Here is a 15,113-nt window from a genome sequence, read left to right as displayed (position 1 = left end):
TCCAGTGTAGTACCCAAGCAGCCATTTTAGTGTCTGGTTGCCTGCTCAAAATGTTTTAATTCTTATTGGAATACGAACAGAAGCAAAATGTTTGTTTAAAAACAAGACATATCCTAGAACTGTGTGATTTTATGGGTGTATCTGAAAGCAGGAGCACATATAACATTCTCGCACAGGGGTATTTAGCCCCACTCCAGGAGAGTCGGACTAGATTATTTTGCTCAGTAGAGGGGCTCAGTTACTTCACCCCAAAAGTGGGCATGTAGTCAAACTAGAATGGACTTACGTCATGTTTGGCAAGAGGAAGGGCAGGTTGGATGCTGGCAGGATCCTGCAGGGAGAAGAATTTTAAACCAGTGGTTTAAAATCACTATGTGCAGTGTGGTCACAGGATTCTCAAATATGCTGGAAATAGGACATTGCAGCTTCATTTCTGCAGCAGTGGCTGTGCAAAGTTATCCCCCCCCCCCCAGTGTTTTTACTGTCCTCACCCCACTGTTTTTGGCCTGTGCGGAACAGGCCTGAGTGTAAATTGGCATTCTTGTGTCCCCAGCAGCATCTTTTAGGACCAGATATGATGCAGGTTGTTATTTACACCCATTGCAAATTTGCAATCACATTCCAAAGTGTGCAGAAAAGCAAAACAATTAAAGTTTTCATACTTATATTCTTAAAAGAAACTTATTTTAGTCTCAATATTTTAGTTGTCATAAAAATGCCGCATATGCAGTGTGTCTAGCCAACTGTGACCACATCTCTTCCTTTGCCCATTTAGTCTGCAAAGTGTTGCCCAACAGGTGGCCCTATTCTAGTGTCCAGTCTGAGTAAGCTCTCACTGCTTTTTTGTACACACACCAGAACAATGGGGGATCAACAGTGATACAGAAAACACAACACTTTCTCCACACCAGATTTGCCACTTTGTGACTAAGGGAAGTTAGGTGTTCCCCCCCCCTCAGGCCAGTATCTCCTGGGATAAGGAGGTGAAACATTCCAGTACACATTGTGTAACAGACTTCTCTCTGTGATACACCTCTGAAGTTGCCAGCCACAGATGCAGGCAAAACGTTAGGAACAAAATCTACCAGACCACGGCCACACAGATCGGAAAACCCACATCTACTAGTGTTGCTGTACATTGGTCATACTTTCTGTCACAGGAGGAAAATGTGCTGGGGGGAAGGTGTTATACACTGTCAGGTGCTTAGAGAATCTGCCCACACCCTGCTAGGCAACCTGTACAGAATGGCAGGTAGGCGGATTCTCTTTGGCAGTGGACGGGACAGAACCTAAAATACCAGTAAACAAGTGGAAGGGAAGGAAATAAAGCGTGTTGTGTTCTGCCTGTTGTGTTCATGTTGTCTCCTGCCTGTTGTGTCTGCGTGGGAGTGCCTCTAACTAGGATTGTGCAAAAGCATTGCTGGTTTAGTGATTTTCAAAAATCCTGAGTTCTGGGGAATAAAACAGGCCAAACTCATTTGTGGTACAAGACCTGTGCAAAGTCCCCTCCCCCAAACAGTTTATGTAACATCCTATACCCAGTATATTTGGCCTATGCAAAATCCCCCTACATGGTGGCCACCACACTTTGTAATATTCTGCCACTGAAAGCATATACAGTGGAACCTTGGTTTTTGTCGGTAATCTGTTTGGAAACACGCGACGAAAACCAAAATGGAGGCTACACAGTCGGCGCAGGTGCAACGCAAACGAATTTCGTTGGCACACCAATAAAATCTGAGGCAACCGACGAAAACCGAGGCAAAAAACGGCTGGCAATGATTGATGAAAACCGAAATTGATGAAAACCAATGTCATTGATAACCAAGGTTCCACTGTATAAGCACCGCGATCAGAAATATGGAACTTACTTTGGCTTCTGATGTGTTCGTGTTGGGCATTACCCCTTTCCAGCCTACATCAGCAACAATCATGTGTGCTAAAGTTTGGGGAAAACACACCGGTGCTATTTTAATTTGTCATTATTTCATGCTGATACTCCTTTAAAAATTGCTTTGCTGTCTCCAAGTCAACTCAAACATCTTTGGTATAAAGAGTGGGATAGAAATTACTAAAATAAACAAATAAAACAATGCTTTCAAACACAAAGTAAATTCAACATTAGAAGGAATGGGGAAATCAGCTGTAGTCCTAGTTGTCTGCCAATAATATCCCATAATGTAACAGGCTATTCTTTATTTTAGAGGAATAAATTTTATTTTCCTATCTCACAGTTTCACACAATGCTTGTCCTTGTTTTAGAAGCTGTCACTTTTACACGTGGGTACACAGAACATCCGTTCTCCTTGAATTTTTGATCTGGCATCATGAAAGCAGTAATTGCTTTGGACAAGTTGATGCCTAAATTTCAAAACAGTTGACAACACTCCAAGCAGAAATCATGCAATACAGGAGATGTTCTACAAGTGAAAGCTCCCTTAGGAGTTCAGTGGATTGCACAAGCAACTGTGTTCCTTGGAACAAAGCCTTAATCTCCTGGTAAACGGACTGTGAACAGGACAAAACATTAACTGCACTCCCCCATTTGATCATAATTTCTATGAAAACTGGCTGGAAACATTATAATTGGGGGAAAACATTGTATGTGTCCTCAATTTCCTCTAAGGAGTTCATTTCAGGATACAAGGCTACAGAAACAGAACTTCCTATCTGGCCGGGACAGCCAATCAAAGCAAACCAACATTGTATTTCCCTAAGGAATGGCCAGTGAGATCTGGAAGTTAGCAAATACTTCCTCCCTGATAATAACTGCAGAATTAATGCTGCTTCAAAGTGAGCTAAAATCCATCAGATTGTCATATAGAATCCAGCCTTGCAGTAGGGGGAAAAAGTTATCAATGACGTATCATCCAGGATTTCTTACCTGCAGATGAGGCCTAGAGATCTCCTGAGATTACACCTTATCTCCAGACTACAGAGATCTATTCCCCTGGAAAAAATGGCAGGTCTGGAAAGTGGAATCTATAGCATTATTTATATCTTGCTGAGGTCCCTCTCCAAAGTCAACTCTCCCCAGACTTCATCCTCAAATCACCAGGAGTTTCACATTCTGGAGTTAACCACCTTAAACTTCACACATCTACCTGTCTCTGTCACATGTTCAGTTACTTGGAATTCACAGTTTCCCTTTCTCTACTCAAGCCATACATGAAGAGTGTTCTTCAGAATAGCAGTTTTGCTTGGTTTTTTAAAAGATAATTCCAGATCACAGGTAATAAAGCTAGAAAAATGGCAGGCCTAATTTGAAAGAAGTGGCCATTATGTGAGGAACAAAGCAATCAGTGTTCTCTGAACCATCCTCCAAGAAATTTAGGGTGGCATATATGATTCTCTCATCTTCCCCATTCTACACTCAGGTTAGGTGGGTGGAAGGCGACTGATCCAAAGTCTACTAGCAGACTTCAATACTTCACAGCTGAGTAGGAATTTGACCGTGGGTCTCACAATGCCAATGCCACACTCTGATTACTACCTCACACTTGCTATTTGTATAGTAATAATTTTATAAAAGTTGTCACTTGTAATTTGTCCTAAGCCCTTGCAAACAGGACAAATACAGATTATACACAAAAATGTTATCTTTTACATATCTATGTATAATGTTTGGTTTTATAATGTGTATCTTGCTTTACATTCTAGCATTGGAAAAAAAGTAAATATTTTAATTCCACCTAACCAAAGGGTAGAGCAGAATAAATCTAGCAGCCATCAGTGTGCAGTAAATACTATGCTGATTGAAATAATCCCCCCACCCTGTAGAGATGTGTTAGTAAACCCACATTAATTGCAGGATCTCCAGACTCATCATTGTTTCACAAGGAAAGTTAGGCTATGACAAAACAAAACCCGGATAGAAAGTTTCTAATTTCAGCTCTACTGGACAAAATGCATTATGAAGCAATCAAGGCTGACTGAAGTATGCAATTTGTAGTAGTTCCCCAAAATTTTCTCATTGGAAGTGACCTTGATGTTCACAGTAATCACTATCAAACCTAGAGGCAAATTCTCTGCTTTAAGGGGAGATTCCCAGCCCATTTCTAAAACAGTAAAATGAATTAAATGGACCAATGTGTGAAACAAACTAAATGAAATTAATGTTGTATTGTTCTGTTGGTGAGTACTGCTTACTGGGCCACTGAAAACTGATTTGAGCCTGACTTCTTCAGCTTGTTTGTTGAGGCTGACCCAAGACCTGGAATGGAAAATCCACATGGCTCACTTTCTTTTTGATCCTCTGCAAATCTGATTTGGCATACAAATAATGGAGGAAACAAAACCTGGGTTGAAATGACTTGTTTACCTAGCATTTCACATATCCACTCCATAATCACAGCTATCAACTGAGCCCCAGCGCAACCTAAAAGACGCTGTCCATCAGCCCAACTAATAGGAATCCTCTCAGAAGCTTCACTTTGTAAGATCTCCTGATCCAAAAGATGCCAATGGCTCCAGCATTACTTAAAGGTTTTCTAGGTTACTCTGAATAGTATACCAATTATCAGCTTTTGATGTCTTGTCACTATTTATCAGATGATCATGGTGACTTAGCTCTTATACCACTAGATTTTCTGATTCATTCAAGAAAAATAATAATAATAATAATAATAAGCCTTTATTTGGCATAACAATAATCATAACATAATAAAAAACCTGAGATAAAAGGTATACAAATACAAAGGTTTAAGATAAAAGGTATACAAATACAAAGGTTTAAGATAAAATATAAATTATTGATTGTGCATCACCTCCAGTAAAAATTGTCCAACCAATTCACAAGTTTCATTGTCAGAATTGTCCAGAAGGAAAGGAAGTCTATTTGATTCTTCCATTTCACTAGGTATCCTAGAAAGAATGTTGGAATATTTTGATCTGATATTAGCAGATTTAGGGCAGCAAAGCAGTTGATGTGCCAATGTTTCAATTTGTTGTTCACCACAAGAGCATACCCTTTCGCTCATTTCCAAGTTGTTAAATCTACCACTAATAAAGCCGGAGGGGAAAACACAGTTGCGAGCAAGTGTGAGGGCTCTTTCTCTGCAATTGGATTAGTCAAAAAATACAAATAGGGAGCCATCCCACTTTTGATATAGGGGTATTGAAAGATGGGCAAGGGTGAACAAGTTTTCATAGCAGCCCTAAATAAATTAATCCATCTGCTTTCCAACAATTTTTGTTTTAAATAAGTTGTAGGATTCTAAACTAGATAAGGGAAAAGCTAGAATGAGATATACCAAGTGATTCAATCTTTCTTTCGATCAGAGAGAACCATGGATTAGCCTGAGTATCAGACAAAAGTAGGTGAATCAGCGAGTGCTCATCATGCGAGAAATGCAGGCGAAGCCAAAATTTAAAAGCTCTCAACCAAGCCCTATAAACTAATGAATTTTGGCCCAGTTCTAAACAGAGGGCCGCATACGGTACACAATTTGGCAGGCCCATAATTTTACGGAAAAATTTGGATTGGACAGTATTCAAGGAGTCGTCATTCAAGAAAAAGTCTGTTTTGATTTGTTACACTGCTTGGAACTGTCAAAAGTACATGACATTTTCTAAGACCCACCGGTAGCTGTGATAGAAGAAATCCAAACATTAGTGTCGTTTGGTGTTGGTCAATTTAAACCTTCTCTAATACTTGTGCAGAAGTCAGAAAAAATTATCTTCAGATTAAGAAGGTACAACTGAGTGGCAGCTCAGAGACCATAAGTGACAGTCTTGCTGCAGCATTACCCTAGAGACAGTTTCATTACTTAGTTTTGCTTGCCACATTTCTGAGTTGTCATAAAAAGTACATTTGACTATCAATTTCACTTAATCTGTGCATAACTTGGTAAAACAAAATTGGCCTAATTTTTTGATATAAAGGTCTACCCATTCATTCCTTTGGTTATATTTGTTGTTTAGCTCTAGTTTCAATTGTTTAAGGATGTGTGTTTTCAATGGTTTTAATAGTTTATTAAGATGTATTTTTATTATGCATGTTTTAAAACTTGGTGGTGTTTATGAAGGCAGAAAGGTGAGGTATAATTTTTGTTAAATAAATAAAAAATAAAATCACTGTACCCTGTCTTGGAATTTAATTTTTTACGAGGGGAAAAAAACCCTTAAAATCCATAGTCAAACATTCATGCGACTCTTCCATTAGGTGCTCAGTCACTATTTTAGCAGTTTTCTCACTCAACCATAGTGATCCCATCAATAAAACTTTAATATTTGGATATAACAGTCTGTATCAAATCACACATTCAAATACTTAACGGTATTTACATTTTCTTAAGAGTAGTAGTACAGAGGCGTAGCAAGGGGGGAAAGCACCTGGTGCACTGGTGCTTCCTCTTCCCCGTTCTGTCCCCGTCACACCCCCGCCACGCCCTCGTCACATCCCCACAGAGGCAGGCGCCTGGTGCGTCGCACCCCCCGTCCCTTGGAGCTATGCCTCTGTAGTAGTAATTTCCATCAATTCCCTCTCCCTCTGCAAACTCCTACTTTTTCTGCTATGCTGTTCCCCAGGGTCTGCTGACTCCCAGGTATAAAATTTGGAGGAAAGACGGCTCAATGAATTCCAATAGGAGAGGAAATTAAGTAAAATCCCCAACCCCTTTTAAGTCTTTGGATCTGTAATGGTGGGATACAGGCTCCCATCTTTAAAATGACTACCATGATAGGCAAGTATCCATTTTTAAAACATGGAGGCCTTAATGCCCAATATAGGTGAGGTCAGTGAGGGAATAATCTCATAGTGCACACATTATTTTTGCTGCATATTTTTTGCTGCACATTATTTTTGCTGCATATTTCACACAACTTAAAATCCAGCTAACAATGTTATAGCCTTGTAGTGAATGGGCAAAAATATTAGAAGAGTTTACTGTTCTGCCCTTAGGTAAATTCTATTTAGTTCAATTTCACTAGTACAGAAAATGTAATTGGTAAATTGGGCCCAGAGACACCATGTGCAATAATCTGGCCCATGTCAGTTAGATGATAAGTGGAATGCAACATAGCATTCCTTCTGCCAGTAACAGAAGGTCATAATAAGGAACATGGGGAAATCTCCCATGGATTTTGTCTGTGAAACACAAACAGTGTGAGTAATGTTCCAGCACTGCTGGGGGACTTCTACAGAATGAGTAGTTTAAAGACTGTCTCCTTTCTGTCGCTGAATCTCTTTCCTCAGTGAATGTAAGACTTTCAGATGGCTGGAACATCTCTTGATTTTATTCCTCAGGGATTTCTTTACTCTGTGCTTGCAGTGGTAATAAATATCTGCCTAATTATGTTTCTCCCATCCTTTTTTGGGTATTAGGGCCCTTGAATGAGATCAGCCAGAGGCAGGAGGAGGGGGTGGGGGAGGTGTCACAGAAACAGGAGCTAGATCTCACTGGTTTTAATTAGGGCCTTTCCGCACAACCTATTTTTCCCACAGTTAAAGTCACACATTACACAGCTGGCACATCTTCTGTGAAGGCAGAGCTTTCGTTGGACATGCTTTCAAAGCACCCAAAGTGCAGTATTTTATACTTAAGGAAATAATATACTTGACTCAAGTGTGGCACCCTTCTCTCCCTCCTTATTGCACATGACATCCAGCCTGATGAAGTGTTCCGGGGAGCTCAAAAGTTTGCTCACTCTTCGGCAATAACTGGGTTGGTCCTGATATGAAAAGAATCGGTGGTGGAAATCAAAGCCGTAACTAGCTAATTTTGTGCCTGAAGCAAGAATATAAAATTGTGCCCGCTAAACTTTCATAGTAGTTATTTTGGTAGAAAGGTAAATACAAAGATAACAAGATTAATAGTAACACAACATTTATTTTAGCCATGATATAGTTTTTCTGTGCCCTGCAGCTTTGTGCATTCGAGGCAGGGGCCTCATCCACCCAAAGGGAGACTTCAACCAAGAAATCAAGAGATTGAGACTGGAAAGCACTGTCATTAAGGAGCTAGAAACGATTTGTAACGATTTGTATCTGGTGACCAAGATAATTCATACCACAATATTCTCCATTACTGGGTGTGGGTGTGGCACAGTGAAGGAAGCTGACAGGAAGAAAGTTGATTCATCTGAAACATCACATTGGAGGAGAGTTTTACAGATACTGTAGACAGCCAAAAAAGGCAAATCATTGGGTTCTATTATCAATTCAAGCCTGAACTCTCCCTAGAAGCTAAAATGACTGAACTTTGGTCACATTGTGAGAACACAGGACAATGGAAAAAACAGTATGGTAGAAAAAGTTGAAGGCAGCAGGAAAAGAGGAAGACCTAACACAATATGGATTAACACAATCAAGTAAGCCGCAACCCCCAGTTTGCAAGACTTAAATTCTGGAGGTCATTAATTCATAAATCATTAATTCATAGAGTTGCCATAAATTGGAAGCAATTTAATAGCAGTTAACAAACACATAGGCCGTTTAAAAAATAATAATCCTAAAAATCCTTTAATGGTTCAGCAGGGAAAATGGGCTGGTGTTATGAAAATGGCCCTAATATGGGTGGATCCAGTGGTGGGATTCAAATAATTTAACAAACGGTTTTGGTGGTGGGATTCAAATAATTTAACAACTGGTTGTTTACAAGCACCATTTTAACAACTGGTTCTGCTGAAGTGGTGTGAACCTGCTGAATCCCACCACTGGGTGGATCTTTTGAGAATGGACAGCTTTCCAACCAGACAAGATACTAACACACTTGGATTATGTTTGTTCTCAGAAGAACATAGCAGAACTTGTTTGAAAAAGAACAGGCCAAAGATGGGAAAAACATGAAGAGTGGAAGAGAGGAGGACATCATGTGGATATTCCAAAAAAACCCACAACAACCCATAATGCTTCTTTGGAAGCCAAAGTGGAGAAAAAATATTCTGTGCGAGCAGGCAGGGAAGTACTACTAGGAGCATTTCAAAAACACCTTCCTGGGCTAGCTCTCTTTCTCTTCCTTTCCCCCTTCACTATGGTGGTTGTAAATAATCCACCAATTAATGATGTCCCATGTGGAGGGTCAAGCAGGGACAGTTAAGGCATTGGTGCTGATCACCTCCTCTGAATCCACACATATATTTGGGATGCTAATGTTGGCTGATCCTTCCATTCTTTGCGTATCCCTTATCTTTTTAACAGCCACTCCACAATGCATCACCTTTCAGTTGGAAAGGCATTTATGAACAAAGTCAAAAGTTCTCTTGACTCAGCTGGGAAAAGAGGCTGCTTCTTCTCCACCTTAATTTGCAATTGTATACCCTCCTTTAACTATTCCATCAATAAAACTCAAAAGTAATTACAATAACAAAGCTGATTTTATTTGCATTTTCAGCCTTCATTGCTTGGAGAGGTAGTAATTTAAAGCTGATATGTAAAGGAGGGTCGCCACTTTTCATTTCCTGGCAGAGTTGTGTTGCCTTTAACAGCTGCATGCCAAGCAAGAATGCAATGGGTGAGGCTTTTTACTCCATACAGGGAATGAGCTCTGTTGAATTTGGCCCGTCATAAATGACGCAAAAGATGCAGGGTGAAGTTCAAGGTCACAATCCTTGGGAACCCTGCTTAATAAAGCTTTATGACACCAAAATTTTCCCCTTAAGTCATGAATATGCATGAATGTGTTCAGTTACTCTGAATAACACAGCATGGTTAGTGGACAAACCCCGAGGCCTCTGGATTCAAGTAGGGCATTCTGATCCAAAGTCTACCATTCACAACATTGCTAGTCCAAGCGATGAAGTCACTTGTTAGATTTGTAATATGCTATTCAGCTCTGTTCTTCCATCAACTATTTCTTGGATGCACTCAAATGTGAAACTTAAGAATCAGGTGGATCAGGATCCCCAACCATTGTGGAACACTGAGATTGTGAATAAAAACAAGTACTGTTTTTTATAGCCGACTTTTATCTACCTTCAGGTTTATACTTCCTTCCTCTCCCCACAAAAGGCATTTTCTGAGGCAAGTGGGTCTGAGAGAGTTCTGAAAGAACTGTGACTGATCCAAGGGCACTCAGCAAGCTTTCTGTGGAGAAGTGGGGAATCAAAGCTGGTTCTCCAGACCAGGGTGTGCTACTTTTAACCACTACCCCATGATGCATGTTTTTGGAAGTGTTAAACATGTATGTATGAATTCCAGCCCCAGCTGTCAGCACTGGAGTCTAATTTGACTGGAGTGCATTCCATTGGCTTCAAACAGAGAAGATAGGGGCTGTGTACCAACCTAATCCACCTCATCTCCCCTAGCTCTACTTCCTTCTGAACTGGGAACCAGAGCTGGTCTGTCCCCCAGCCACATCCCTCAAGTCTTTTGAAGGCCCTAGCTAGACCTGGGGACATGCTCAGGGGTCTCTCTCTCCTAGAAGCTTAGTGGGTGTGGTCGAGCCTGTGAGCTCCCAATTGCACCTGCTGAGCAATTTCTGCCTCATTACTCCCCTTCCCTCCTGCCAGGGTGCAGCTTCCCAACAGCTGGTTGTCAGACAGTCAAAGGGCTTTCAGTGGGTGCCTGACATTTAAAGGGCCAGCTGCATTTGATCAGCTGACTGGTGTGCAGCTCTTTAGAAGGTGCATCAGTCAGTGGAATAGCTATGGAAAATGGAGCCCAGGGCAGACTCCAAATTTTCTGCACACTCTATGGGTCCCCATGCCCTGCCCCCCATGCCCCACTTACCTTAGTCGGCAACTCGGCCTGGGGGGTGAGGGGGAAGGAGGAGGGTCGTGGCTGGGTCTGGGTGCGATCTTGGTCAGCCTGGTGGGCTCTTGGTGTGCGCTTCAGAGAGACGGAGGCCCATGGCCCACCAGGCCGGTCAACAGGTGCAGACCTTGTCTTGAGCAGCACGCACACGTTGCGCCCAGGCCCAGCCACACCCCTCCTCCTTCCCGGGGCGTGGTTGGGCCTGGGCATGCTGCATGCGAGCCACCCAGGCAGGCCTTGTCCCGGGTAGCATGCGCACCTCGTGCCCAGGCTCAGCCATGCCTCTCCTTCTTCCCGGAAATGTGGGGGGCGATTTTCCGCTCCCCACGTGATGCAACAGGAGCCGCCTGTGGCAAATGTCCCCACATGCCCCTGTTGCAGATACGCCTATGGATCAATCACCTCACTGGGCCTGGTGGATGCTGGATTTGACCCTGTGGACGGCTTAGAAGGAGGAGAACATGATATTGTCTCCAGCAACCCTCAATACAATCACTGGTAAAACAAACCCTACAATCAGGGCCAACAATTCTTAAAAAGAACTGCACTTCAGAATCCAGGACTTATTGGTAATGTCACAGTAAAGACAACCTTCAGAATAAAAGTTTCAAAAATATCTGCATACACAGCAAGGAACATTAGTAAAACAATAAAATCAAGTAGCTGGCTATGTTTTAGAGTACTCATCCCTTTCAGCATCCTTCACATAAATTAGCAGATCCTGACATTTAAATTGGGAAAAAGATCCCAAAAAATTCTTAATGAGAAATAGGATTCTTTTCAGTAATTCCTAATTAGTAAATCACTAATTCCTAATATAGTGCTGCTATAGTTTTAAGATTTGTATTTTAACTGGGGTTATTCGATTTGTTTTATTATGGTTGTTCTTGTTTTGTTGTACACTGCCCTGAGCCCTTCGGGGGTAGGGCGGTTTATCAAATCGAATAAATAATAATAATAATAATAATAATAATAATAATAATAATAATAATAATAATAATAATAATAATAATAATAATAATAATAATAATAATAAATATGAACGTTTTTAACACAACTATAAGCTTTGTCTACTGAAACAGTACTTTTCAAATAGTGATTACAAAATAGTCCTTCCATGTAATAGGAGCATTCCTTTTCTTTGGCTATGCTATAAGGAAATATTCAGGTATGGCACTATGTTTGCAGGGAAGAGGGGATGGACAGTTCTGTTCCTTGTCACTAAACGTCAACTGAGGTAAAAGAGGGCTCACTTACTTGCTGGAAGATGCCATTGGCTGGAAGAGGAGGGTAGACAATGCAGGCATCAAAATGGAGCCTATTATGTAGTAGACTTTAGAGAATAGCAGGAATCAACAGCATCCTCAGTTTGTGCCTGTGCTGGAGTGCTGTGGTGGCATCTGCACTGGCCAATCTGCCCCTTCAGTACTGCCCTTATAGGTCTGTCAGCCAAACTTCTCTTTTTGGGTGAAATATGTCTGAATTTTTGCACTCATTTTGAGTGCCCTCCAGATAAATGAGGTTCCAGTGCACAAAAGCTGGGAAACCAACAGGGAACACAACCAGACACCAAAATGTTGAGCTAAATGCTCTGATTTTGCTTCACAACATAGAACTTTTCAAATCTCACCTCCTCTCCTTTGCTTCTAGCACTAACTAAGCCTATGCTACACCTTTTACTTAAAATCAAGCAGTACTAAAAATACTAATTGACCATCCCACAGATGAGTTCCAGCATGGACTCCCACTCTCTATTGTTGCAAAGCTCCCTCTAATATTGCTTTTTTGGCATTGTAACGAAAATTCCATTTGTGGCAGTTACTGTAATAAAGCACAGACACCCAGCACTACACTGAATACAAGTTTAGATAATTTTCACCAGCAGATATTTGAATACAGCCACAACCAGTGTATCGGAGCTCTCAATTTTTCATAAAAACTGCAACAGTCCAGCAAAGTGACGTCCCAGCTCGCAGCTCAGAAGTGAGATTGGTATTATGAAGCTGGTTGCCATCTGCTGTTAGGTGACTCAACACTCTAAACTACAAGCAGTTTTCTCAAGGAACAACATGAATAAGAACAAATTTGTTCTTCCCTGTTTGTATTTTTCACAAATACAATTGTTTACTATGCAGACAAAAAAAAGTCAAAATGATTCTTTTGAAAATGTCTGCAAGATGTTTTATTTGTGTTGTGCACAAAGAACCCATATCTTCCAGTGCTGATTTAGCTCTGCTTTGAACATTCTGCATTCCTCATTCAATCTGGAACATTTATTTGAAATATTTGTTTGCTGTTCTCTCCATAAAATTCTCTTGGTGGCTCAAACAGTTAAAAGCTCAGAAGTGAGATTGGTATTATGAAGCCTTACCAAACATAAGAAAAAAGAATTGGTTTTTATACCCAGCTTTTTACTACCTTGAAGGAGTTGCAAAGTAGATTTCCCTTCCCCTCCCCACAACAGACTCCTTGGGAGTAGGTCGGGCTGAAAGAGTTCTGTGGACGAGCCCACAATTACCCAGCAGGCTTCATCTGTAGGAGTGGGGAAACAAACCCGATTACCAATTAGAGACTGCTGCTCATGTGAAGGAGTGGGGAATCAAACCCAGTTCTCCACATTAGAATCTGCCACTCTTAACCATTAAACCATGCTGGCATAGCACCTGTTTACCTGCCAGAGGTCACCAAACAGATCCTGCTCACTGCACTGTTGTTATGGGAAAGCCTGTGGGCTGAAGCACCACCGTCATTTTAAAGGGAAAACCTCCATTATCTAGCAGCATTTGTTGATGAGTATTTGAAAAAAGCGCCACTTACCCTTTCTGCACTGTGCCTTCTTAGAGATCCGTACGGGATTTTGAAGAGAAGCTTTCGGCTCCTACTTGGAGTCATGGTTGCCTGCACCACCATAGTGCAGTGCAAACCTGTGCGGGTATGTGTGCACACCAATACTTGTGTGCGTATGCGTGTGTGAGAGAGACAGACACACACAGAATGAATGAATGATTTGCCCAGAGCAGTTTCCTCTGGAATGACTTCAGAAGTTACCCTTTGCAAATATCAAATAACGCAGTGGTGTGCCTGTGTTTTTTTAAAAAATAACTTCAGACTATGAGTCAAGATGTGGCTTGTTTGAAGCAAAGGAAAAAAATCCAGCCCCTTCTCAGCCTGCTGTAAGCAGAGTAGCTTTTACTCTGCTTTATGTTTCTCCCAGCACAGAAAGCTCGTCTTGCCAAAGAGGTGAAAGCATTTTGTTTCTGGGGCAGTCGTTCCCAAAATGTCAACCTTGCTTCTTGAATCTACAGATGGTAATCGGGTCAGTTGTCTCATCAAAGCTCTATCAGGCTTTCTTTACACATGTCACCATGTGACTGAAGACCCCCCCTCTGGTTTGCTGCATGGTCAATCACATGTTTGCCTCTAAAACAATATCTGGTGTGTCACCATCTGGTGTGGAGATTAATGGTAAATCCTATGTGCAGAGTTTACTCCCTTTAGACATGCGAGAGCATAATAGCCTGCCAGGCAGCCAGGATGGAAACAAAAGGAGTCTTCAGTCTGATCAAGACAAAGCAGCAAAATGCAATGATCAGATTGCAATGCACACAACATCACTTTGTGTATTATATGCAACTAAAGGCACTGATCAGAAATGGACATACTAGCTGTCAGAACCTGCTCCACATGTTTTGTTGGCCTGAAGTCCACCCATCCCCCTGAATACATAGTCAGACTGGCAGTGGCTCTCCACACAGCAAGCCTACCTTGTCGTCGGGGCAGATTTTCAATTACACAATATATTCACTGCATTATTCAGGAGCGATAAAGGCCTTTCACATCACCTATCATTTGGTCTGTTTACCTGGAGATTATAGGATGGAAGATGGGACTTTCTGCTTGCCAAGTGGATGCTTTACCACTGCCCCTTCTGGGCCCACACCGCTGCTGGCTGTATACAAACAAGCCCCTGAAGACTTGGCTTGAGACTAGATGGTGACAGGGTGGATCCAGAAGTGGAGGTCAATTCCTTCCTGTGTTGCTAAGGAATGGGAGTAAAATAAGCACCTGTGATGCAGGTGTGTCCTCCCCACTGTAAGCCACAGGGTGGTTATACATGAGTCACATGACATGTGAGGTTAGGGGTCACGTGTCACATATTCACATATTCACACAGTCACGTATTCACCAAGGGGACTCACCTTAAAAACTGTGGTGTCACTTGGTGGGGCTTGTAGCACGGTGAGGGAAAGCAGGATCTACCTTCACTTCTACACTGTTTTTCCTAGTGGATATGGTCATGGGGGGTGTGTGTGTTGCCCTTTTCTCAGGCTCCACATGTCCTGGGTCATGTGCCTGAAAATATGCAGAGCCTGAGGAAGGGGCAAACAGCCCTCCACAACAGCTATTTCCACAAGGAAAA

General features: G+C 41.7%; 1 protein-coding gene across 1 annotated transcript in view; it reads right to left on the bottom strand.

The window, feature by feature from the left end:
- The window catches only part of FRMD4A (FERM domain containing 4A), a 257,212-nt gene extending 243,574 nt beyond the window's left edge, over window positions 1-13,638 (bottom strand). The window contains exon 1 of the mRNA XM_048501600.1: window positions 13,511-13,638. Coding sequence (XP_048357557.1) covers window positions 13,511-13,603 — 93 coding nt within the window. The 5' untranslated portion in view covers window positions 13,604-13,638. The remainder of the gene's footprint in view (window positions 1-13,510) is intronic.
- Between the last annotated feature and the right edge of the window lie 1,475 nt (window positions 13,639-15,113).

The sequence above is a fragment of the Sphaerodactylus townsendi genome, linkage group LG06 (genome assembly GCF_021028975.2).
Source record: "Sphaerodactylus townsendi isolate TG3544 linkage group LG06, MPM_Stown_v2.3, whole genome shotgun sequence".
NCBI lineage: Eukaryota > Metazoa > Chordata > Lepidosauria > Squamata > Sphaerodactylidae > Sphaerodactylus > Sphaerodactylus townsendi.
The sequence above is the reverse complement of the archived record's forward strand: the minus strand, read 5'-3'. Positions and strand labels throughout refer to the sequence as shown.